Source organism: Myotis myotis, unplaced genomic scaffold, assembly GCF_014108235.1.
Source record: "Myotis myotis isolate mMyoMyo1 unplaced genomic scaffold, mMyoMyo1.p scaffold_m19_p_34, whole genome shotgun sequence".
NCBI lineage: Eukaryota > Metazoa > Chordata > Mammalia > Chiroptera > Vespertilionidae > Myotis > Myotis myotis.
Window position 1 is genome coordinate 1982541 of NW_023416340.1, and position 25184 is coordinate 2007724.

A 25184-nucleotide genomic window follows, 5' to 3' on the forward strand; every position below is an offset into this window, starting at 1 on the left:
CCCTCCCCGCCTCCCTCCCACGAAGACCTCAGCCACTCTCGCCCACCTCCCAGCACGCGGTCCTCGCTGGTACTCGGATCCCAGAGGCCCCAGCCCTGAACCATCACCCGAGAGATCCCAGCTCAGAGCAGCATCACAGCTCAGAACCCGGAGTTCTCAGGTCGGCGCGCAGGGTCCGCAGCAAGCCGCCCAGATGTCACCGGCAGCAGCTCAGGGGGCCTCCCAGGCGGTGAGCCACGCTGCAAGGCCCCCCTCCCAGCACACAGCCAAAGACCTCCCGTGCGGGACCTCTGCTTGGACCCCTCTGGGGATGGGCTGCTCACTATCACCCCGCAGGTCCCCAACTTTCAAAGCTTTAAAGTGCAAGATTTTTCCTGAGCCTGAACCCCAACCTGCCTCCCAGTCACAGACATGCCCAGAAATGCACACAGGTCCCCCCAGTCCTGATATCTCCCCCCTCCACCCCTACCCTTCAGTCATAAGCTTAGGGATCCCAAGGGTAAATATGTTTATTTACAAAATACACAGACCCTCTCTCCCAGCATGCAATGCCTGGGAGAGTGAGAGGGATAGGGGCCTCACACACCTGAGACCCCAAGAACACCAGGAGGGTCGGGACCTGGGCCGGGCTGGAAGGACACACCAGCCCCGCCCCCCATACCAACCCATTGGTGGGTAAGGGATGGAGGGGCAGTGCTCCTTCTCAAGGTCATGACCGTGTGTCCAGTCTGTTCATGTATTCCTGCAAGGCCTTCAACCGGGCGTCTATTTCTGCTATGTCGGTTGCCTGGTAGTCAGAGCTGTACTCTGTGAGAGCAGACGTGGGTTTGGGGGACCGTGAGGGGCTGAAGCCACAGGGAGCTCGGGGGCCCAATAAATGCCCTCGGTACCACCCCAGCAGACTCTGGGCATGCGAGGGGAAGATGTGGAGTCCCAGGCTCACCTTTGATGGGGACCCAGCCCCCAGAACTGGCCAGATGCTTCGGTCGACGGCCACGTTCCATGGGGGTGAACTTCTGCAACTGGGGGCGGCACGAAAGGAGTCAGGTATTCTCCCTCTACTCCTGCCCCCCAAATCCCACCAGAAATTCTGAACGTAAGGACCTCGGGAAAGATAAGAGCTGACACCTATTAGGCACCTATAACTTTGTATCTTCACCAAAATCCTCGGAAGTGAGTATTATTACCATCCCCGCGTAACTGATAAAGGAACTGAGGCGGGGCTGGTGTGGCTGGGTGGATGAGTGGTTGAGCTGGACCTATGAACCAGGAGGTCCCCACGGATTCTGGTCAGGGCACAGGCCCGGGTTTCAGCCGGGATCCCCAGTGGGGGCGTGCAGGAGGCAGCTGATCACTGACTCGCTCTCATCACTGATGTTTCTCTCTCCCCCTCTCCCTTCCTCTCTGAAATCAATAAAAATACACTTTAAAAAAGGAAACTGAGGCACAGAGACTGAGGACCTATCTTGGAGTCACACAGGTCGTGGGGGGCGATTTGTGGCCAGAGCTGGCCTCTTAACCAGTGTCCTCTGCCCCTCGCCACCCATCCTCCCTCCAACCCAGTGGTCTCAAAGCACTGTGTCCAGAGACTTCAGAGGCGCCTGATCCCCACACAGGACGCGGGGAGAAGGGAACATGGGCTCTGGTGGCTTCCTGCTGCCCTACCTTCCCCGGGGCCACTCACCGTGTTGGACCCACTCAAGGTTGTGGAGCTGGGCCGCTTCCCACGGTGGCGGCGAATGCTAGAGGGAGGAATGGGGGCCGATGGGAGGGGTCTTCGGCCTCTCCCCCCTCACCCTCCCCTCCGTTTAAAGCTCCACCCCTCCATTTCCCAGCAAGACTGCTCCCAGTCTCCCCCAGGAGGCAGTCCTTTCCCCAGGCCCAAGTTTTACCCTCTAGAGAGGGATTCGGAGAAATCCTCGAACTCGCTGCAGGAGCTGGCGGACGAGCAGCGGCTGCGGAAACTGTCCACTAGGAGGAGAGGACACGGTGAGCCTCCAGCACCCCCTCCCGCCCAGCCCACCTGCTGGCCCGGCGGCCCGTCCAGCCCGGTTACCGGAGGAGCTGCGGTTCCGGGAGCGGTTAGCCGCGTCCCCTCGGCCGGTCCCGGCAGCAGGGGGGCGAGCCTGGCGAGCCCAGGAGATGGACGGCCCGTCCCCGCTTCCTCCGCTGCCCAGTCGGTTCCGCTGCTGCTGCCTGGGGACCGCAAGCAGAAGCAGGCCTGTGCGCCCACCAACGGGGGAGGGCGTCGCTGCGCCCTGGGGGCCACAGCCAGGCAGGTGACCGCCTGAGGTCCCGGGGCCAGGGGAGACGGAGCGGGTGACAGGTGGGTGACAGGTAGGAGACAGGTGGGAGACCCGACAGACCGGAGGAGCAGGTCCGGGGAGAGATAGGGCGGTGAGGGGGGAAGGATGCTCACTTCATCTTGATCTCCCGCAGTTTCTTCTCCTTGGCTTTCACGAAGGCTGTGGGGTCAAAACGGGGCAAGCGACCACCTAGGAGGGGGGAGGTGTGGAGAGAGGAGGCTGGCGTCACCGGGTCCTGCCTCCCCCCCTCGTCCATCCCACCTCCTCCCCCGGGCAGGGCGGGGCTGCACAGACCTGAGGGCGAGGGTGAGGTGCGGGCAGGGCGGCCTCGGCCCCGGCCCCCGCGGCCACTCTCCCGGGAGGAAGAGCGGGCGGCGCCGCGGCCACGCGAACTGGACCGCTCCCTGGACGACGATGCCCGGTCCTCCCGGGCTGGGCGCGGCACCACCGGCGAAGCCCGTCTCCTGGGAACACAGGACCCCGCGGCCACTTTCCCACCGGCCACGGCCACTCCTGCCCAGGCCTCTTCCCGGCTTCCCCACCGGCCACGGCCACTCCTGCCCAGGCCTCTCCCCGGCTTCCCCACCTGCGAACCTTCAGGCCCATCAATTCCAGACATTCCTGCCCTGGCGTATGTACACGACCCCACAGGACCTTCTCCCAGGCGCTGCCCCTCTCGGAGCCGCACTGCCCCTTCCAAAACACCACGTGTCACTTCCCGGGAGCCTAACGACCCCCTTCACCTGACCCTCCTTCCTGAGCCTCCCACAGCTCCTGGTTTTCCCTCCCTAATTATCCCCCCCCCCCCCAATAAAAACCTGCAGAAACCACCAGATTCCCACCTGCAGGGCAACGCCCCACCCTCAGGCCCCGCCCCTTCCCCTGGTCCCTTCCAGCACCCCACCTCCAGAATGCCGCCTCCAGCCCTGCCCATCTCACACCCCACCCTCCTTTTCCAGCTACTGGAGTCCTGTATGCCACATGCAACCCAGTAGCCCCCCTACCCCTCCATCCAGCCCCTCCCTCCTACCCCCCTCCCTCCTACCCCTCCATCCAGCCCCTCATCCAGCCTCTCCGTCCTGCCCCTCCATCCAACCCCCGCCCCGCCGGCTCCGCCCCAGTCCCCCTGCAGGCCGGGACCTCGCTCCGAGACCGCCCCCTCCCCGACCCGCCCCGGGCCCGCCGCTCACCCCCTCCGGTAGGCGGCCAGCTCGCTGTTCAGCGTCTTCAGCCGGACGCGCAGGCTCCGCTCAGACGCCTTCACCTCCTCGAGCTGCAGGGAGGGGACAGGAGCGCAGAGTCCAGCCCGAGGCCCAGGTCTGCGCCCCCGCCCCCCGGGCCCCCTCACCTCCTTGGCCAGGCGGCCCCCGCCCCCCGGGCCCCCTCTCCTCCTTGGCCAGGCGGCCCCCGCCCCCCGGGCCCCTCACCTCCTTGGCCAGGCGGCGGCAGTCCTGGCCGCGGCGGCCCGACCCGCGGGGCCCGCGCTCCCGCTCCTGCCGCAGCTCCGCCTCCAGGCCGCGCACCAGCCCGCGCAGCGCCTCGGCCTCCTGGCGCGCCGCCCGCCCGGCCAGCGCCTCCTCGCGCGCTCGGCCCAGCTGGGCCTCCAGCTCCCGCTTCTCGGAAGCTAAGCGCGACGCCCTGGGTGGCGGGGAGAGAGGGAGCGGAGCTGGGGGGAGCCGAGGAGCGCGTCCCTTCTCCCCATTCCTGCCGGGTGGGCACGCACCACCGTTTCACCTTCCCCGCAAATGGGAACCCACCGCCCAGCGGCCCCCGTGGTGCCATCGCCCCCTCCTCCGTTTGCCCCACGTGACAAGGACTGGCCCCCTGACGCCCATGCCGCCCACCGGGGGACACGGCTGGTTGAGTTCTACTTCCCAAACAGACCACCGATCGGCCCTTCTCCGCACCCCCAGAGCCTAACCCCGGGGTCCCAGCCTCCCTCTGGCCCTTGGCGGGTCTCACTGCTCACTCACCAGAGGACCCTCTAAAATGCATACCATCAGGCACTACCGCGCTCAAGGTCCTCCTCTGAGAAACAGATGTGCACACAGGCTACTACTCGCAGCACGTTTTGTAATACCAGAGAGTGGACATAACCCAATGTCACCAGCAGGGAACTAGCTGGATGTCTATGGTACGCCCACTAAATGTGCGCCACACACCCTAAGAAGGAAAAGGAAGATCTCCATAGCCTGTCAGGGTCTAAGTTTAGAAACAGCACAGAAGGAATTTTAGTAAGTCTCTGTGTAAAAGAAAAAGGGAAATTATAAATTATAATGTTCATGTTTTCAAAAATATATAAGGACAAATCAGAAACTTTAAATAGGGAGGGGCAGAGGTGGCAACAGGGACAGAAGCTGGACCTCTGAATGTACCCTCCTTGCGAGTTTTGAATTTGGAACTATGAAAATATTTTGTGTAAATAAATGTTAATAAAAGCAGTCACTAAACATTTTTAAAGAAACTGGCTCAAACAGATCTAACTGTATATCAGTTAGTGGCATATTGGAGAATTATGTCAAGTGACAAAACACACACACACATACTTTATTTTAGCAAGTAGGAAATAAGTCTAAGGAAAAAACTGCAAAGAAAGCTTAAACTTCATTCTTACTAGTAATTATATTGGTGCCATTAGGATAAAGAAAATAATTATGTTACTATAACTAGAAATTAAGATTTTCACTATGAGAAAAGACATACACATCGAAGAGGTGAACATGGACATCATTTTTCTCTTTCTAAAAATGTATCTCCTTTCAGGCTCCTCCCACTAACAAGGCCTAAAAGTAATGTCAACCCAATGGCAATTAGCACCCCTCATAACCAGACTGTGATCTCTAAAAACAATTTCCCACTCAAAGAAACCACAGCTCCTTGGGAAAATTACTTAAACCAGTTCTGAGGCTGGAAAAGCACAAGAAAGTCCAAGACATCCTGTCACGCCAGAAAACAGCCTCCCAAAATACACGCATGCCAGACCCCTAGGACCTATGCATGTCACCTTACGTTGGGTCCAATAAAATCAAGGACCTTGCCCGGCCTGAGTGCCTCAGCTGGTTGGGGCATCATCCTGTGCACCAAAAGGTCGCCAGTTCCATTCCCAGTCAGGCATGTGCCTGGGTTTTGTGTTCAATCCCCAGGCGGGGAGCACACGGAAGGCAACCAATTGATGTTTCTCTCTCTCTCCCCCTTCTCCTCTCTAAGCATAAAATCAAGGACCTTAACATGAGAGTATAAAGTGGCCCTAAATATAACCAACAAGTGTCCTTATAAGAGAGAAGTGGCCCTAAATATAACCAGCAAGTATCCTTATAAGAGAGAGGTGGAGGGAGATTAGAAGAGGAGAAGGCAAGGCCACTACACAGGCAGAGATTGATTGGCATGAAGTGGCTACAAGCCCAAGGAAGATGGCAGCCACCAGCTGCGAGAGGCGAGAACTGGGTTCTCCTGTAGAGCTCTGCCCAGCCAACACCTTCATCTCATCCCAATGATCGTGATTTCAGGCTTCTGGTCTCCACAACTGTAGCGGAATACATTCCTGTGGTCTCAAACCACAGTTTATGGTCATTTGTCAGAAAGCCATAGGAAACCAACACAGCATCAATTCGGTTTAAATTCATGCGTTCATAATGATAGTAAAAACTAGACAAAACTCATCGATCTCCATGGAGGATGTAAGGCAGTGATTCCCAAAGTGGGCGCTACCGCCCCCTGGTGGGCGCTGCAGCGATCCAGGGGGGCGGTGATGGCCACAGGTGCATTTGTTTTAGCTTTTTTTATATTACCTTTCTATTCTGAGTTCAATAAATAGTTTCATAATTTCAAACTTCAATGTTTCTAATTTACACCTTTCTTTACTATATTTTACGAAAAAGGTAGAAACATTAATACATATATCTTTCTGTTTAATTGCTATTAAAATTTTAAAAAAATTAATTTCCAGGGGGCACTGAGTAATATTTTTTCTGGAAAGGGGGCGGTAGGCCAAATAAGTTTGGGAACCACTGATGTAAGGCAACCAACTAATGATTCTGACAAAAGTTAAATTAAGTAAAATAAAAATCAAGCATTAATCATGCCTTTCCCATAGGAAATGTACCTCAGGGAAGCAAAGTAGTTGATGAGAGAATGCTTTTCTTTAATGATGAATCCCCACTAACAAAAGTATTAGAGAATTAGATCACTGCCCTTTAAAACCCCTAATGAAAACCCCATCTAGCCACTGATTGTCAATAGCTGCTAAAACTATATATTAACTCAATGGTTATCACCTGGCCTGAAGATCAAAATCAATTAAAGATCTGAAATACAGTGGAGCCTTGACTTACGAGTGTCCCGACTAACGAGTTTTTTGAGATACCAGCTGTCTCTCCCCCGATTTTTTGCATTGAGTTGATAGAGTAATTTGAGTTAACGAGCTCCTTAACGAGCTCGGTCTCGGAATGAATTATACTCGTAAGTCAAGGCCTCACTGTATAGAGAGAGATGCTTATTTTGGGGGCAAAATACTGAATTTACCCTTTGCAACCAATACCAAGACAAGGATGCCACCTATCTCTACTTCTCAACGTGCTGGAGGTCCTTGCCAGTGCAATGAGGCAAGAAATATAAACGAAAGATAAGGATTGAGAAAGAATTAGCAAAACTCATTTGTAAACATTGAAAATCAAAAAGAATCTACTGACAAATAAGACATTTGACTGGTTACTATATATAAAATCAATATATAAATATCAATTATACAAAAGGCAATGTGACTTACATTTAAAGTAAAGAAACCATGAACAAAAGCACCTAAAGTGTGATGGAGCAACATTATTGAGACATTAAATGAGACAAACAGAGAGAAACTTGTTTATAGATTGAAATACACACTACAGTGTTTATAAAGATCTCTCCCTAAACAGTTCTATTGATTCAATGCAATGCCAATCAGATTTCCAACAAGTTTTTTGTGCTTGTACTGAAAAACCTATTGATTCTGAAATTTATATGGAAATGCAAATTGCCAAAAATATATGGAGCCCTGGCCAGTGTGTTCAGTGGTTAGAGTGTTGGCCCATGAACCAAAGGGTTTCAGGTTCAATTCCAGTGAAGGGCATGTTCCTGGCTTGCAGGTTTGATCCCCAGCCCCAGTCAGGGCAAGAACGGGAGGCAACCGATCAATGTGTCTCTTTCCTTCCACTCTCTCTAAAAATCAGTGGGGGGGAGGGGGGTAATATGTTCAGGTGAAGATTAACAACAACAAAAATAACTTGAAAATGAAAAACAAAAGGGAGAAACTTGCTCTACCCATATCAGACTAATTACAACGCTACAGTAATTAGCACAGGATGGTACTAGAACCAGGACACACAAATAAACCGATGGCCTGCAGAGCACAGAACCCCGCTATGTATAAACATGACCTGTGATAAAGGCGACAATGGCTGAGCAGGAGGGAAAGGACACTTTCCAATAAACGGCACTGGGAAAGGCCCTCCACCTCACCAAACACCGACTCCAGGTGGACATGAGTGTGAAAAGCAAAACACAAAGAATCACTGATGATGACACAGGACCGTGGTCGGCAAACCGCGGCTCACGAGCCACATGCGGCTCTTGTCCCCTTGAGTGTGGCTCTTCCACAAAATACCACGTGCGGGCGCGCACGTACAGTGCAACTGAAACTTCGTGGCCCATGCGCAGAAGTCGGTATTTTGTGGAAGAGCCCGTATTTTGCCGACCACTGAAGGAGAATGTCTTCATGCCACTGGGAGAAAAGGATTTTAAGTTAAGACATAAAAATTACTAACTGCAAAGAAAAATTTATAAATGAGTTTACATAAAAATGAACAACCTCTGTGTATCAAAAGACATTATTAAGACAGTGAAAAGGCCAGGGGAAGGAGGGTTTCTGAAACACACAAAATTAACAAAGGGCCTATGTCCAGACTATATTAAGAACTCCTGGAAAGCAATGAGAAACAGAGGACGAGAAGAAAAAACGGACATGATATGTGAATAGGCAACTCACACAGAGGAAACCCAAGTGGCTACTAAACAGGAAAAAGTGCTCAACCTCCTGGGTAGCTAGGGAAATGCAAATGAACCGGTTTGGCTCAGTGGCTAGAGCGGCGGCCTATGGACTGAAGGGTCCTGGGTTCGATTCTGATCAAGGGCATGTATCTTGGTTGCAGGCTTGATCCCCAATAAGGGGCACGCAGGAGGCAGCTGATCCATGATTCTCTCTCATCATTGATGTTTCTAACTCTCTGTAAAATCAATAAAACATATTTTTTTAAAAACACCACCAAGAGATGCGGGGCTGATGGGAACCTCATAGGAGAGGAGCCCAGCTCTCAACATCAGATCTCATCAGTGCCAGCAGCCCTGGCAGGAGGCAGGTACGCAGCACCAAGCTGTCTTTCAAAAACCTCAATCTGATTAGCTGACAGGTTTGATAACCACATCACCAGAAATACAAAAAACAGAGCAATACATTAACTGTGGAGATAAAATCAACAAAATCCAGGCTGTAGGAAACTCTAAGGACAAGTACCCTGGCTTCTCCCACTAATACGTCGCATGGAAAAAGGGGGGGGAAACTAATAAATTAAAAGATTTAAGAAACACACCGCCCTGACCGGTTTGGCTCAGTGGATAGAGCGTCGGCCTGCGGACTGAAGGGTCCCAGGTTCGATTCTGGCCAAGGGCATGTATCTTGGTTGCAGGCATATCCCCAGTGAGGGGTGTGCAGGAGGCAGCTGATCGATGTCTCTCTCTCTCATCGATGTTTCTCTCTATCCCTCTCCCTTCCTCTCTGTAAAAAATCAAAATATAAAAAAAAAAAAAGAAACACATCAACAACTGCAATGTGTACTTATATTTGGATATTAATTCACACAAGCCAATTACAGAAGACATGTGTGAGACAATGCTTCTGCTTTTATTTTAAATGTCCTGTATGTTAAAGACACATATTGAACTGTTTACGGCAGAATTTTTTTCTCAGGGGAGACGGGGGAACATAGACCAAACGAAGAGGGGCAAAACGTGGTGACCACTGAGGCCGCGGCACAAGTACATGCACATTGTACTACTGCCTACTTCTGTGTGTGCTTGGAATGTTTCCTAATAAAATGTTTCTCAAAATCTGTGGCTCCCCCAAACCCTCCAAGGAGCCTCCCATGCAGCCCCTTCCAGCAGACATCCTCTCCCCCAGCCCTCCCACCTTCCCCTCCCGGTGCTCCAGCCAAGCTTCTCTTAGCAAATACAGCTCCCTCCTCCTTCTCCAGGTGGAAGGACTCCACTCATCCTTCAAACATCACGTCCCAGGGAGGCCGCCGGCCCCCAGCCGGGCTAGGTCTGTCCCTGCTCTCCTGGCTCTCTGTACATTTCCTTCCTGGCTTCCCCGCTGGTGTTTATCAGTGTGATCATCTGTTTTCTGTCTGGATCCTCCCCCCATGAGGACAGTCACCGGCTGTCTGGCCAGTGGGAAGGAACCTGGGCTCTGTGACCAGGCTGCCTACATCCAACTCCGCTACACTTATTACCAAGCTGGTGACCTTGGGCAGTTTCACTTCTCTCTGTGAAGTGGGACAATAACAATAAAATACCTATAAGGTTGTAAGAATCTAGGAAGAGTGCTTAGACCAGGTCTGGCACTGATTAAGGGCCCAAAGAAACATTAATAGTGCTGGGTGATGTGTCTGACCCACAGTACGAACTCGTTAAATATTGGATGAATGAACGAATATACCTTGGAGTCTTCCCAAACTCCCTAACTCCATTGGAAAGCAGCAGCCACTGCCAAGCCGTGGATCTCAGTGCCGAGGGCGCCACCTTGTGGCCATCCTGAGAAACACGCACGCAGGCACCCGCCAGGCCTGGGGGCAGCTCCTGATGAACTGAAGGTGACGCTCATCCTGCTTCCAGCCCGCACAGCCTGCTCCTCCCAGAGACCCACCGGGCTCGCCAGCGCCCTGAGCCCTCACATCCGGGAGGGAGAGGCCCGGTCCTCCCTGTCGGCACTGAGCACTCAGTCCTGGGCTAGTAGCTGCCAAGAGTGCACAGTGGCGCCCTCGCCGGTTTGGCTCAGTGGTTAGACCGTAGGCCTCCGGACTGAGGGGTTGAGGGTTCATTTCTGGTCAAGGGCATTATTCCCGTCAAGGGCACACACCTCAGGTGCAGGTTCGTGGGGACACGTTTGGGAGGCAACCAATGGATGTGTCTCTCTCACAAGAATGTTTCTCTCTGTCTCTCCCCCTCCCTTCCACTCACTCTGAAAATCTAGGGAAGAAAAAAATGTCCTCAGGTGAGGATTACCAAAAAAAAACAGTGCACAGTGGCTGGGAGCCAAAGGGCCTTGATGCTGGCTGCCTGGATTCAAGTTCTGGCCTGGCCATCTTAATCACTGTGACCTGCGGCAAGCTCTCTAGCCGCTCTGGCCTCCGCTTCCTCCTGTGTAAAACAGGGTGACAGCAATGCCTCCTTTGTGAGTGAGGATCGAATCATGAAGCACTGGGCGGAGTCCCCGGCACCCGGTTAAACGCTCAAAAACATTCGCTACTGGTATTACTATTATTATTACTACTACTACTATTAGCCCCCCCCCCCAATGTGTGGGGCCTCCCGCAGGTAGAGACCGAGTCCCCATTTCAGCTCCCCCTCAGTTCACAGCATGCAGCAGGCACTCAACATGCCCAACGCCTTTGCTCACTTCCCTCTTTCATTCCCCCTGTTCTCACCACATTCCCACCTAACACAAGGCCTTTGCACATGCTGTTCCCTCTGCCCAGAACGCTCTTCCCCAGCCCCTTCTCTGACCCACCCCAAGACCCTGTCAGGTTCCTGTGACAGCCTTCCATAGCACAGGCTCCCTTTCCTAACCATCTCCCTTCGCAGTGATACACTCCGGGGCGTATGTATCATGCCCATCTGCCCCTGTGGTGGCACTCACAGGAGGGACAGCGAGGGGACCAGCACAAAAGCACTGAATAGAGCAATTCCTCCCACCCTGTCTCTGCACATGCTGTTCCCTTTGCCTGGAATACCACCCCTTACCAGGCCGGGTCAGGTCCCCTTTCTGGGATCCCCCACCCTGCCCACGCTGCGTCTTCACAGATCTGTCTCCCCCACGGGCCTGGGAGTCCCAGGAGGGCAGGGCCAAGATTGTCTCGTCACCACTGTGACCCCAGCACAAGGCGGCCAGAGGAGAGCTCAGAAGAAATATCTGGTGAATGATGGACCGCCTTCCTCCCAACAGTGCTGAGCACAGGGCCCTGCAGTGCATGATGGGATGTGCCCCCGCCCACAGCCCCAGCTGCCCATGCCTCCCAGACTCACTGCTCCCGCAGGTGCCAGAGCTCAGAATCCCGGGTGTCCCGAGGGTCCTGGCCGTCCAGCCCTCGAAGGCGGCCCAGCTCCTCCTTCAGTGAGCGGATGATGCCCTGAAGGAACACGGGGTCCGGCTTGCCCTGGTACGGGAGGGGCAGCGGGTAGTGAATCCTGAGGATTAGAACCGCGGCATCTCAGAGGCCAAGAACCCCGAGGGTATGACCAGACCCTGAGAGCCTTGGGGCACAAAAACACACAGTTCCAACAACTTCCTTCCCAGAGGCTTACGTTCCAAACACAGCTCCCAGCCCCGCCCTGCCCCCTTTGCACCAGTCAGCCACACTCCCCCTGCCCCCCAAGACCCTCTTATATAGCAACTGTGGAACCCCTGGGTCATGACACTTGCAGCCAAGCACAATCGTAGCTGAGATTCCATAGTAGGCGACTCTGGGTAACCTGGCCTGGTCCCCTTGGCTGGAGAAAGGTAGGGCACCTTGATGAGCTGCCCCACCAAGCGCTACTCATAGATTAACTTCCCACTAGAAAATCCAGAAGTTATTAATTACCAGAGTAGACACTGTGCCCAGCAACCCAACTGCCATTCCCAACTCCCTTCTCCCTTGCTGCCTCCACTATAAAGACAGACAGCCACTCATTTTCCCAGCATCCCTTTCATGTGACCACTTAGGGCCAAATACTACGGGAAAGGTCATATGACCTGTCTGGCCAAATAGTATAGGAAGTCTGTTGGGAGTCTTCTGGAAGCACTTTGTTTTCCTGATAAAAACAGTAGATGCATTTAGCAAGCACAGCCTTGTCCCCCTTCCTCTTGCTTGGAGACGTATGCAATGCCTGAAGGCCCAGCAGCCCCTCTGTGACCACGAAGAGATACAGACGAAATCAAAATGCCAGCATGTTGCCCTGGCCGGGTTGGTTCAGTGGTTAGAGAGTCTGTCCTTGGACCGAAGGGTCACGGGTTTGATTCCCGGTCAAGGATGCGTTCCTCGACTGCAGGTTCCATCCCCAGCCCAGGTCTGGGGTGAGTGCAGGAGGCAACCCATTGATGTGGCTCTCTCACATCAATGTTTCTCTCTCTCCCGCTCCTCCCTCCCTTCCACTCGCTCTGAAAATATCAATGGAAAAAATATCCTCGGGTGAGGATTTTAAAAAAATGCCAACGCTTTAAGGATGACATAGACAACAAACAAATAAAAAACCATAAGGAGCCCAAGTCCCTGATGGAATTGTTGATTTCGACCACCTGCCTAGACATCTTGCTAAGTGATAACTATTGTTTGTTTAAGGCGCTGGTGCAGTAGGCAGACACAATACTAAATGACACAAACCTCAACAATGGAGATTCCAAAGGCAAGCTCAAAGCAGCATGGCTACCTACTCTGGGCACCAGGGGTTCCTGAGGCCTAACCACATCCTCTCCCAGCCGCCCACCTCGAGCCAGCCTGGACCTAAAGCCGGTCCTTTGTCCCACCTGTCGAACTCCACGGAGTAAATGAGAATCAGGTAGCGCTTGGAGTTGAGCTGGGCCGACCTCGCGGCTGAGGGACCTGGGCGGCCCCCCATCTTGCGGTTCCGCAGGGACTCCAGATCTGTGTAGGTCAACAGGTCAAGGGTGACGGATTCGCTGCTCTGTTGGGAGAAGGTGGGAGGAGCTACAAGACTCAACATGGCCATGCCCAGAGCTCCCCACCCACTCACTGGGCCTCACCCTGACCCGCTGTGGGAGCTATTGGGGCTTTCCTAGCTGCTCCTGATGCACAGGATGGCCCTGTCCAAGGTGCTGGCACAGGACATCGTCAGAGGGAGAAACTAGAAAGAACTGAATGTCCACCACGGGGACAGCTTGGGGCTGTGGCTGTCCAAGTCCTGCCCGCCAACCCCTGGGGACCCCTGAGACCCTTTCCGGGAGGTCAAGAGATCAAAACAATTTGCATTAATAAACAAAATTAAAAATAATAATAATAATAATAGTCACCTAAATAAATGTCTGACAATATGGAAAAAAAAACAATTTGCATTATAATATTAAGATCATTTTGCCCTTGTGCCGTGTTACACTAATGGTGCAAAAGTAATGGTGGGTGCCCTAACCGGTTTGGCTCATTTGATAGAGCGTTGGCCTACAGGCTAAAAGTAATGGTGGGTAAATATGCTGGCGCCCGTCAGCAGAAATTCTGCCAGTGGCATCAAATGTTCTCGTAGTCACCGTACATGCCATGCCGTCTCAGCGGGGGACCAGGAAGGCGAAATAAGCAAACAGACAGACAGACGGACAGATAAAACACGGGAAATGAAACCTGGGAATATCCTTGATGGCGCTGTAAAATGTATTAATTTTATTGCATCTCAGCCCTGACGTGCACAGCATCATACTACCCTGTGTGACAAAACGGGCAGCACGCAGCCCGCTGCCCCCCGTGCGACAGCTGTCCCAGGAAAGCACTGTGCCATCGAGTTCTGAGCGAAGCTGGCCACTTTTTCACGAAACGCTATTTTTACTTGGAAGAACCACTGACAGACAAAACCAGGGTTACTCAGCCTTGGGAGTCTGGCAGGCATTTTCTCAAAAATGAACAGAGTGAGGCTGTCACGTCCAGAAAAACAGCTGACAGTGCTTGTTGCCAAGGATAAAATTCAAATGTCAAAGCGAAAATGGGAACTTGGGAAGCCTTGTATCTGCACAGCCGCGGTTGTTGACAGACTTTCCCGGTGCGATCAGCGAGGACGGTAACAAATGTGACTTCTCGGTGTGGTATAAGGACATGTGACAACACTCGGAAGAGCTGCACAACTCAGTGAACCAGTATTTCCAAATGACCAATACGTGATGTTACAGAATGGGTAATAGGTCCAGCAAAATGCAAAATACACCAGTAGGTTTTAGTGTAAGAGAATACAAAAAGTTCATTGCTATGTTTTCAGATGCCACAATGCAACCAACCTTTAAGAAACCACCACCTGCCCTGACCGGTTTGGCTCAGTGGATAGAGCATCGGCCTGGGGACTGAAGGGTCCCAGGTTCGATTCCAGTCAAGGGCATGTACCTTAGTTGCAGGCACATCCCCGGTAGGGGGTGTGCAGGAGGCAGCTGATCGATGCTTCTCTCTCATCGATGTTTCTGACTTTTATTCCTCTCCCTTCTTCTCTGTAAAAAAATCATTACATTAAAAAATATATATATAATGGGGAGGGTGTGTGGGTGGGAGGAGATCAACCAAAGAACTTGTATGCATATATGCATAACCCATGGACACAGACGATGGGGTGGTGAAGGCCTGGGGTGGGGGGCAGGGGCAGGCTAGCAGAGGTCAATGGGGGGAAAAGGGGACATATATAATACTTTCAACAACAAAGATTTTTTTAAAAGAATAAAAGAAAAGAAAGCACCACCTGTCCAGTGTTAATGTGTTGGCTAAGAAAGATAAGCACAATTATCTGAAAAAAACTATGAAAGGACTCCCTTTCGAACCACACACCCACGTGAGGCAGATTTTTCTCCACATACTGAACACGGGGGAGAACCCAGCAGCTTCCTGTTAGCCATTTTAAAGTGACACCTAAATAGCATTCCCTTGTCACTCTAAGTTTCAACCAGCGCTTTTTTTTCTAGTACTACTTTTAACTACTTGACATTATATATTTTTTAAAATATATTTTTATTGATTTCAAAGAGGAAGGGAGAGCGAGAGAGAGATAGAAACATCGAAGAGAGAGAATCACTGATTGGCTGCCTCCTGCACGCCCCCTTCTGGAGATTGAGCCTGAAAACCAGGCATGTACCCTTGACTGGAATCGAACCTGGGACCCTTCAGTCTGCAGGCCAATGCTCTACCCACAGAGCCAAACCAGCTAGGGCTATATATATTATATAGTTGCCTGTCTCTCCCACTAGAATGTCAGCTTCATGAAGACAGGGACTTTGTTTTTTTGTTCACTGTTGTATCCCCATGCCAACAGCAGTTCAATGAAATGAATGATTAGCTATATTCACTAATGTAACTAAGTTTTTATGAAATATTGTTGAATCTTTCAAAAGCAGGTTAGAGAATACCTTGGGAAATATATCAACTAGCTCTAGCCGGTTTGGCTCAGTGGACAGAGCATCAGCCTGAGGAACAAAGATTCCCGGGTTCAATTCCGGTCAAGGGCACGTACCTCAGTTGCAGGCTCCTCCTTGGCCCGGGCCCTGCTCGGGGCTCATGCAGGAGGCAACCAATCGATGTGTTTCTCTCACATCGATGTCTCTCTCTGTCTTTCCCTCTCTCTCCCACCCTCCGTAAAAATCAATGGAAAAATATCCTTGGACGAGGATTAACTATATAGAGGGCAAAAGTACTAGTAGATTTACAGTTGTTTGTATGAAAAATAATACAATAATTAATAGATAATAATACAAGAATAAACTCTGTGTTTTGCGTACTCACAACTGTAAACCTACTTTTGCCCCACCCTGTATAATTGTAGATATGTAAATGCACGCACACACACACACACACACACACACACAGATTCACAAATGAATAGAGAAATGAAGAAATGACCACATTTTCACCAAAATATTACCAGGAGCATTAGGAGTGATTTCTTTCTTTCTTCTTTACATTTCTCTGTGATCTGAATCTTCTACATGAGAATAATTCTCATTAGAATAAAAAAAAAGCCATTTACATTTGGGAAAGAAGAGAAAACGATAGCCCCGCCCCCTCAATGAAAGAGAAGAGAGAAGGTCTTACATCAGATGGGCTTCTCCCCCGGCCCCCACGCTGGTCCCTACCTGGGTGAGGGCCGACTCCAGCATGTTACAGAAGATGCTGAACTGTTTGAAGTTCCCTGTCTTGTGAGTCAAGTCTTCGATGACTGGGTGGGAGAAAAGTCCTTCCTGAGCTCTGACACTTGCCCATCCCAGGGCGACGCATCCAGGCTTCCTGACTTCCCCGACTCCAGTGCCTCCGGCCGAGGGAGGAGCCCTACGCCCCCACCCACCTTAGAGCTTCTGGTCAGGCCCCAGGGGCAGGGGGGCAGGACGCCAACGGCCTCATCGTCTAGGAGAAGCTGATCCCGGGGAAGAACAGGCGAGCCCCCCCGGCAGGCACACTCACAGCTGGCATCGAACTCGCCCCGCCACTGGTCAGCCGTCATGCAGTCCTCCACCTCCAGCTCCAGCACCTGTCCCGACACCACCACCCGCACGGCGTGCTCCACACCCCGGAAGACGTAGTCCACCTGCAGGCCGGCCGGCTGGTCCATGGCCAGTGTCGCTGGAGAAGGGAAGGAGACAGACCCAGAGGGGCTGAGAGCCCAGGCTCAGGAGCCGGACAGTCAGCACTCATTTCCTGGTTCCACCATTTACCAGCCGTGGCACCTTAGGAAGGAGACTTTGCCTCCATTTCCTCATCTGGAAAATGGGTATAAAACGGCACCAACCTCATAGAGTTGACGTGAGGATTAAATTGGACAATACACATAAAAGCACTGAGACGGTGCCCTGCACATTATGATGCCCAAATCATGCTGGCTGATAGAATATATGATTTCCAACAAGAGAATCATGATTAATACTATTATTTATTAATCCTTACGCTCATTAAATATTTTTTTATTATTCACTCATTCATTCAGCAAACATTTGCAGAGAAAACTCCAGCTGGAAAGGGGACGGAGAGTATTGAGGTCGGGCGGAGCAGAGATTTCAAACAGGGGTGAGGGCAGGCCTCCGTGAGAAGCCGACATTTGAGCAGGGAACTGAAGGAGGGCAGGGGCGGCGATGTGACTCCCCAGGGAGAGGTCCCCGTGGAGAGAACAGCCAGTGCTTCATATTATCAATGAAACACTAAGTCGTGCACAGTGAGTTAAAACTTGATTTTATTAGTTAGTCTGTTGTAAGCATAAGCACCTTCCCTCAGCCGCAGAGCTCGCGGTCGGAGCTGGAAGAGAGAGCCAGGCCTCCGCCTCCGCCTGTCTCTGGGGCTGGATCACAAAGGCGGCCCGGGCTGCCTGGACCCACTCCAGGCGAGCTGTGCAGGGACATGAGCAAGTGACTTAACCTCGCTTGGAGCCAGATTCCTTATCTTTAAAGCAGGTGCCACCCTGGGTGCTGGGGATCTCGGGATCAGATGATGGCCCTACTGTCAGGGGGGGTGGCAACAGTCAGAGGTAAAGAAAGGTCAGGTAGTGAGGAAAGGGAATGCTAGGGTGGGGTTGCTCCTTTGGCTCCGGTGGCCAGGGAAGGCCCTCTGAGCAGGGCCTGGAGGGAGGGGGGGACAGGTGAATAGCTGGGGAAGTGTCCAGGCCAAGGCAACAGCCAAGTAAAGGCCCCAAGGTGAGTAGTTCCTGGTTTGTTCTAAGAACAGCAAGGAGGGCGACCTGAGGGAGGGAGAGGGTAAGTGATGAGGGCAGGGGTGAACGTGCCAGATGACAGTCATGCAGGACAACTAGGCGGGAAAACTCTGCCCATCTCCTTAGACTGGTGAAGGGTGAAGTGAATGAATCATGGTAAAATCCTTGGAGAAACTGGGCCATGCCTGACACACAGCAAACACTCAATACAAACTGGCATCGTCATCGTCATCATGATCATTATTGCTTCGTTGTTTCTGAGCTTGAAAGGGACTATAGAGACAAGGCAAGTGCATTCCCTCCCCAGGGTACAGACAGGGAAACTGAGGCTCAGAGAGGAAAAAGCGCCCTGTCCAGAGTCCCAAAGCTGCTCCAAAGACAGGGCCGCCCAGGGCTGTCCTCAACCCCCCTCATGCAGACCCTCCTGATTGATCTTTGCTCCCCATCCCCTCCTTCAGTCCTCCCACTTTCCCCAGCAGCTCCTCCCCAAAGTCTGATATCGGGAGAGGTCATATTGTGAGGGAGAAAGAGATGAGCCCTGAAACACTAGGTCAGTGATTTTAACTTTTTACAGCCCTGGAAACTAATGAGATCTCTGAACACACACACACACACACCCCTCCACCCGCTACCCACTACCACCCCACGCCCCCGCCCCCCAGATAAATGAACAGGCCCATAACTTTTGCAATTAATTTCAGGGGCCAAGAACATTGCTTCCAGGCTCTCATCTACAGATCCCCTTCCTCAAAGGCCCAATGACAACTGTCTGAGCCCCACATGTCCTCACAGGCACCTGTCCCTAGACCCAAGCTCTTTCTTTTTTTTTAATGTATTTTATTGATTTTTTACAGAGAGGAAGGGAGAGGGATAGAGAGTTAGAAACATCAATGAGAGAGAAACATCGATCAGCTGCCTCCTGCACACCCCCTACTGGGGATGCGCCCACAACCAAGGTACATGCCCTTGACCAGAATTGAACCTGGGACCGTTCAGTCCGCAAGCCGACGCTCCATCCACTGAGCCAAACCGGTCAGGGCTAGACCCAAGCTCTTGACTTCATTAGCAGAGGGGTCTCTGGTCTTGGAGGGGCTCCTAAAATCTGGAGACCTCTTTCCCCGGAAAATTGACTCTTGCAATTGTGCTTTCATCCTCTGGGCAGTTCAGAGGTCCCTACAACTCCACATTTCAACGTATCACTCATCCCCTGGACCCCAATGTGGGTGCCATGCAGTGCTGGACCTGTCCCCCCTCCCTCCTCGCCCCCCTGCCCTAGACCCCGCCCACCCTGAACATACCCACCCCAGCCTGGGATTCCCTGGCCAGAGCCCCTCCCTCCCTTCTCCGTCCCCCTAGCCCCCACTGACCCTACGCTTCTACCTGCATCCTCCATCCGTGCTCCGTGACCAGTGGCCCACCTGGTGGCTGGTTTTGTTCCAGCCCCAAGTCTCTCCCAGCTTCCAGACGCCCATCCCAGCCAAGCCTTCAAGGGCTCATTCTTCCCAACCCTCAACGTCAACACTTGAACGTTGTGCTCGGTGTGGACACCCCAGAGCCCCACTCTGGCCCACACACAGCAATCAGACAAGAAGAAGAAATAAAAGGCACCCAACTTGGAAAGGAAGAAGGAAAACTGTCATTTGCAGATGACATGATACTGTATATAGAGAACCCTGAAGATTCCACCAAAACACTACAGAACTGATAAATGAATCCAGTAGAGTAGCAGGATACAAAATAAATATCCAGAAATCAGTGAATTTTTATACACCAGTAACGAACTATAAGAAAACAATCCCAGCCCTAACCAGTTTGGCTCAGTGGATAGAGCGTCGGCCTGCGGACTGAAAGGTCCCAGGTTCGATTCCGGACAAGGGCATGTACCTTGGTTGCAGGCACATCCCCAATAGGGGGTGTGCAGGAGGCAGCTGATCTATGTTTCTCTCTCATCGATGTTTCTAACTCTCTATCCCTCTCCCTTCCTCTCTGTAAAAAAATCAATAAAATATATTTTTTAAAAGAAAGAAAGAAAGAAAACAATCCCATTTACAACTGCATCAAGAAATAAAATAAAACCCCTAGGAATAAATGTAACCAAGGATATAAAAGATCTGTACTCGGAAAATAATAAGACACTGAAGAAAGAAATTAAAGATACAAGTGGAAACAGATACCATGTTCATGGATAGGAAGAACGAACATCATTAAGATGGCCATACTACCCAAAGGAATCTATCAATTCAACGCAATTCCTATCAGGATACCAATGGCATATTTCACAGAACTAGAACAAATATTCCAAAAATGTATATGGAACACAAAAGACCCAGAAGAGCCACAGCAATCTTGAGAAAGAAGAACAAAGTTGGAGGACTCACACTACCTGATATCAAACTATATTATAAGGCCACAATAATCAAAACAACATGGCGCTGGCATAAAAACAGACATACAGCCCTAGCCGGTTTGGCTCAGAGCATAAGAGCATCAGCCTGTGGACTGAAGGGTCCCGGGTTCCTTTCCAGTCAAAGGCACATACCCAGGCTGTGAGCTCAATCCCCAGCAGGGGCCATGCAGGAGGCAGCCAATCAATGATTCTCTCTCATCATTGATGTTTCTCTCTCTCTCCCTCTCCCTTCCTCTCTGCAATAAATTTAAAAAAAAAAAAAAAAAAAAAAAAAAGGAAGACTTATAGATCAATGGGACAGAATAGAGAGCCCAGAAATCAACCCATGCCTTTATGGTCAATTAATATTTGACAAGGAGGCAAGAATACAATGGGGAAAAGGTAGTCTGCTCAACAAATGATGTTTGGAAAACTGGACAGATACGTGCAATAAAAGTTCATCTAGACCACCTTCCTACACCACATACAAGAATAAACTCAAAATGGACTAAAGACTTAAATGTGAGACCTAAAGCCATAAAACTCCTAGAAGAAAACAAAGACAGGAAAATCTCAGGCATTTCTCATAACAATATTTTTTCTGATATATCTCCTAGGAGGGCAAGGGAAACAAAAGAAAAAACTCAACACCAAGAAAACAATCCAATTAAAAAATGGACAAAGGGCCTGAATAGACACTTCTCCAAAGAGGACATACAGATGGCCAATAAACAAATGGAAAGATGCACAATGTCACTCATCATCAGAGAAATGCAAATTAAAACCACAATGAGATATCACCTCCCACCTGTCAGAATAGCTACCATTAAATCAACAAACAACAAGTGCTGGTGAGGATGCAGAGAAAAGGGAGCCCTCCTATTTGGTGGGAATGCAGACTGGTACAGCCACTGTGGAAAGCAGTATGGAGTTACCTCGAAAAATTAAAAATAGAACTGCCTTACGACCCAGCAATTCTACTTCTGGGATTATATCCGAAGAAACCCAAAACAGTGATTCAAAAGAATATATGTACCTTGATTAAATTTATTCCTAGGCATTTCATTTTATTCATTGCAGTGATATTTATTATAGCCAAGATTTGGAAACAGCCCACGTGTCCAAAAATAGATGAGTGGAGCCCGGCCTGCATGGCTCAGAGGTTGAGCATCAACCTGTGAACCAGGAGGTTGTGGTTCGATTCTGGTCAGGGCACGTGCCCGGGTGCCCAGTGTGGGGCGTGTGGGAGGCAGCCGGTCGGTGGTTCTCTCTCATCATTGGTGATTCTGTCTCTCTCTCCCTCTCCCTTCTTTTCTGAAATAAATAAAAATATATTAAATTTTTTAAATAAATGATAAAAAAGCTGTAGTACATTTATACAATGGAATACTACTCAGCCATAAAAAGAAAGAAACCCTACCCTTTATGACTTCATGGATGGACCTGGAGAGCATTATGCTAAGTGAAATAAATCAGTCAGAGAAAGACAAGCACCATATAATTTCACTTATATGTGGGATCTAACAAACAAAATAAACAAAATAGGGACAGACTCATATAGATACAGAGAACAAACTGACAGCTGTCAGAGGGGAAGGGGGACAGGGGCTGGGTGACAAAGGTGAAGGGATTAAGAAAAGAAAAACCTCAAAGACAATAGTATGGTGATTACCAGAGGGAAAGGGGGGTGGGAGAGGGTAAAAGGGGTATAAATGGTGATGGAGACTTGACTTTGGGTGGTGACTACACAACACAATATACAGATGATATATTATAGAACTGTACATCTGAAACCTATATAATTTTATTAACCAACTAGAGGCCCAGTGCACAAAATTCGTGCACGGGCAGGGGGTCCCTCAGCCCAGCCTGCACCCTCTCCAATCCGGGACCCCTCGGGGGATGTCCGACTGCAGGTTTAGGCCTGGTTCCTGTACCAGTAGTTGAACATCCCTCTCGCAATCCAGGACCACTGGCTCCTAACTGCTCACCTGCCTGCCTGACTGATCACCCCTAACCCCTCTGCCTGCCTGCCTGATCACCCCTAACCACCCACCCCGGCCTGCCTGATCACCCCTAACCGCCTCTGCCTTGGACCCCTGCCACCACGGCTTTGTCCAGGAGGACTAGATGACAGGAAGATGTCTGGTCGACCTGGTTTAATTAGCATATTACCCGTTTATTAGTGTAGATGCTGCCTCAATAAATACAATTTTAAAAAGGGAATAAATAAATAACTAAAAAAATAAAAAGAATCCCAGTGGATATTCAAAAAACACTAACATATGTCAGGTGGTGATGTTACAAAGAAAACTCAGACCAAGTGGTGAAGGTCCAGGAGTGACAGAATGGTTTTAGCTTGGCTGGTCAGCGAGGGCCCGTTGAGCTGACGTTTGAAGAGACCTGAAGAAGGGGAGGGAGAGCCCATCTAGCTAGACATCTGGGGAGAACACGATCCAGAGGGGACAGCAGGCACGTTCTCCAGGTGGGATTGTAGTTGCCAGGTCTGAGGGACCACGAGGAAGCCAGGGTGGCTGAGGCAGGGGGAGCAACAGGGAGTGGGAGGAGTTGAGGGCAGGGAGGAGGGGAGCTGCATCCGTGGGGCCTTGTGGGCTTGGCAAGGACTTCTGCGGGAGGCGGGAGACTCGGGAGGATCTGAACAGGGGAGCAACATGGACCGGCTTGTTTTAACCAGCCCCTCCCTCCCCCAAACATGGGGTCAAGGGCAGAGGCAGGGATCCCAGTGAGTTCACTGCAACAGACCAAGTAGGAACAGGTGAGGGCTTAGGCCAGCGTGGCAGCGAGGGAGGTGGTGAGAGGTGGCTGGGTTCTGGGTGTGTTTTGAAAGTAGAGCGGATGAGATCTGCTGACCCACAAAGCATATGTGGGCGCTTTGAGAAAAAGGCGGAGTGACGGGAACTCCCAGGTTTTTGTCCCGAGTTCCTGGAAAAACGGAAATGCCGCAAACGGGGTTTGGAGGTTGAAGGGGGAGAAACCCTGAGTTCGGTTTGGGACAGGTCTTTCAGGTCTGCTTGTCAACTGGGACTTGCAAGTCGAAAAGAGTCGGCCATTGGATATGGATTTCACCGCGGACAAGCCAGACTGGAAATAAAATCCTATATAACAAAAGTCTAATATGCAAATAGACCGAACCACTGAACAACCTGTGGAACAATAGGTCGCTATGATGTGCACTGACCACCAGGGGGCAGATGCTCAATGCAGGAGCTGTCCCCAGCTCCCATGCCAGCCAAGGCGGTGCCCAGGGGAGGGGCACCCATCACTCCACCGGTGGCTCTGCAGATCAGCCCTGATCACAAGCCAGGCATAGGAACCCTACCCATGCACAAATTTTGTGCACCAGGCCCCCAGTGTCCCCATAAAGACTGTCTGAACCCCAAAAGCTGCGTGAGGCCAGGTACAGTCAGAGCAGAGGTCATTCTACCCATGATGGAGCTGGGGCACAACGGGGTGAATCACTCGCCCGAGACACATTATGGTTCAGGGGCAGGGCCAGTGGCAAAGCCAGGATTCAAGCTCAAGCAACCCAAAGCCAAAGCCTTAACCTCAGTAGGGTTGTTAGAAAGTTTAAGGAGTTAATTCGCATGACACACTCGGTAGGCGCCTTGCACATGCTCAGTCCTCAGGAAAGGCTGTGCCTCCTCATTACAGCACACCCTGGTCTCCGGAGGCCTCGCTCCCGCTCCCCTCAATATTGCATATGCCCTGCACCCCAATCAAAGCCTGTACCTCATCGCAGGGGCCTCCGCCCCCCATAGCTGTGCAATAATAACCCTCTGCCTTAAAACCGCCCAGGAGATCGCAAGGCTGTATTACCAGGGCATTCCCATAGTTTACCATCTGCTGCCTCCTGCTTTACACACGTTCCCCATTAAAGATCCTCCCGCGAAACACAAAACATCCTCCGACTCACAAGCTGCCCTCCGCCTCAGCGCCCTCATTAAAGCGCCCACCCGAGTTAAAGGGCACCCCCCTCCCGATTCCCACACAAGCGGGGTCAGCTGCCTGCCGCAGCCCACTCTCCCCAAGAGCACCCCCTCCCCCCAGGATCGCCAACCCGGCCCGCGCACCCGCCGCTCTCCGCGCCGCTCACCTTCTCCGCCGCCACCCCTCGGCGCGAGCGGTTCAACCGCCGAAGCTCCAGCCCCGCCCCGGGATCAGGCTTTCTCACTTCTGATTGGCTCTGGCTTCCTCACAGCCAAGTCCCCATTAGTCAAGCAGACGCCCGTCACTCTGTCCCGCCCCAGAGAAGAACCCGCCCCCCAACGCTTGCAATTGGCCAACTCGGAAGAGGGTGGGCTTGTTGGTCTCCTTTCCGATCTCCACTGGCTAATCCTTCCTGCCCGTCATACAAAGAGGTTTTGTTATTTTGAGAGGGAAATCCCGGAAGGAGTCCCTTGACCCCGCCCATCACCCCCTGCGAGAGAGTAGGCCGCGCCCACTGGGATAAAAGGCCGGGGAGCCGCGGGCCCGGGTGGCGGGGGAGGCGGACGCGCATGCGCAAGGGGAGATCTTGGCGGTAGTCTGAAAGCTGCGGAAAGGGCTCTTAGCATAAGAAAGACTGGTTGACATTTGTCATCGCTCAGGGTGTCCCAAGCCTGTACTAAGTACTTAGTGGGCCTTGGCTTATTTAAAGTTAGCAACCCTGCAATGGAGGGGCTATTGTAATCCCCATTTTGCCACTAAAGGAACAGGCTCAAAAGAGTGCAGCCGCTGCCTGGGGACCTCACAGCTGGAGAACACCTGTTTCAAGCCAATGAGGCATCAAAGGGCGGACACAGCTTATAGAATGCGGT

The 25184-nt window shown here is 51.6% G+C and overlaps 1 protein-coding gene across 10 annotated transcripts; it reads right to left on the bottom strand.

The window, feature by feature from the left end:
• Window positions 1-491: 491 nt before the first annotated feature.
• On the bottom strand, window positions 492-24537 carry CCDC61 (coiled-coil domain containing 61). Of its 10 annotated transcripts, none has more exons than XM_036302940.1 (15): window positions 24482-24537; window positions 16745-16903; window positions 16420-16502; window positions 16209-16268; window positions 13117-13274; window positions 11637-11798; window positions 3734-3944; window positions 3497-3579; window positions 2601-2770; window positions 2420-2495; window positions 2057-2196; window positions 1893-1971; window positions 1685-1742; window positions 944-1022; window positions 492-807 (listed from the first exon to the last, which is right to left on the bottom strand). In XM_036302940.1, the coding sequence occupies exons 2-15, from the start codon at window positions 16890-16892 to the stop codon at window positions 710-712; spliced, it is 1605 nt and encodes a 534-aa protein (XP_036158833.1). In that variant the 5' UTR covers window positions 16893-16903; window positions 24482-24537; the 3' UTR covers window positions 492-709. The 10 variants fall into 10 exon arrangements, 7 of the variants coding, with proteins under 7 accessions (XP_036158833.1, XP_036158835.1, XP_036158831.1 ...); XR_004966704.1 differs by having other exon boundaries at window positions 749-807; window positions 2057-2258; XM_036302942.1 differs by lacking the exon at window positions 16209-16268.
• Between the last annotated feature and the right edge of the window lie 647 nt (window positions 24538-25184).

Excerpts from the sequence above, each read along its gene's own strand:
- CCDC61 (XM_036302938.1), bottom strand. The coding sequence starts at position 16,892 with ATGGACCAGCCGGCCGGCCTGCAGGTGGACTACGTCTTCCGGGGTGTG. Across the intron at positions 2,496-2,600 it reads CACCTCACCCTCGCCCTCAG|GTGGTCGCTTGCCCCGTTTT; the intron begins GTCTGTGCAGCC and ends CCCCCCTCCTAG. Across the intron at positions 2,197-2,419 it reads CTGCGGGAGATCAAGATGAA|GCAGCAGCAGCGGAACCGAC; the intron begins GTGAGCATCCTT and ends TGCGGTCCCCAG.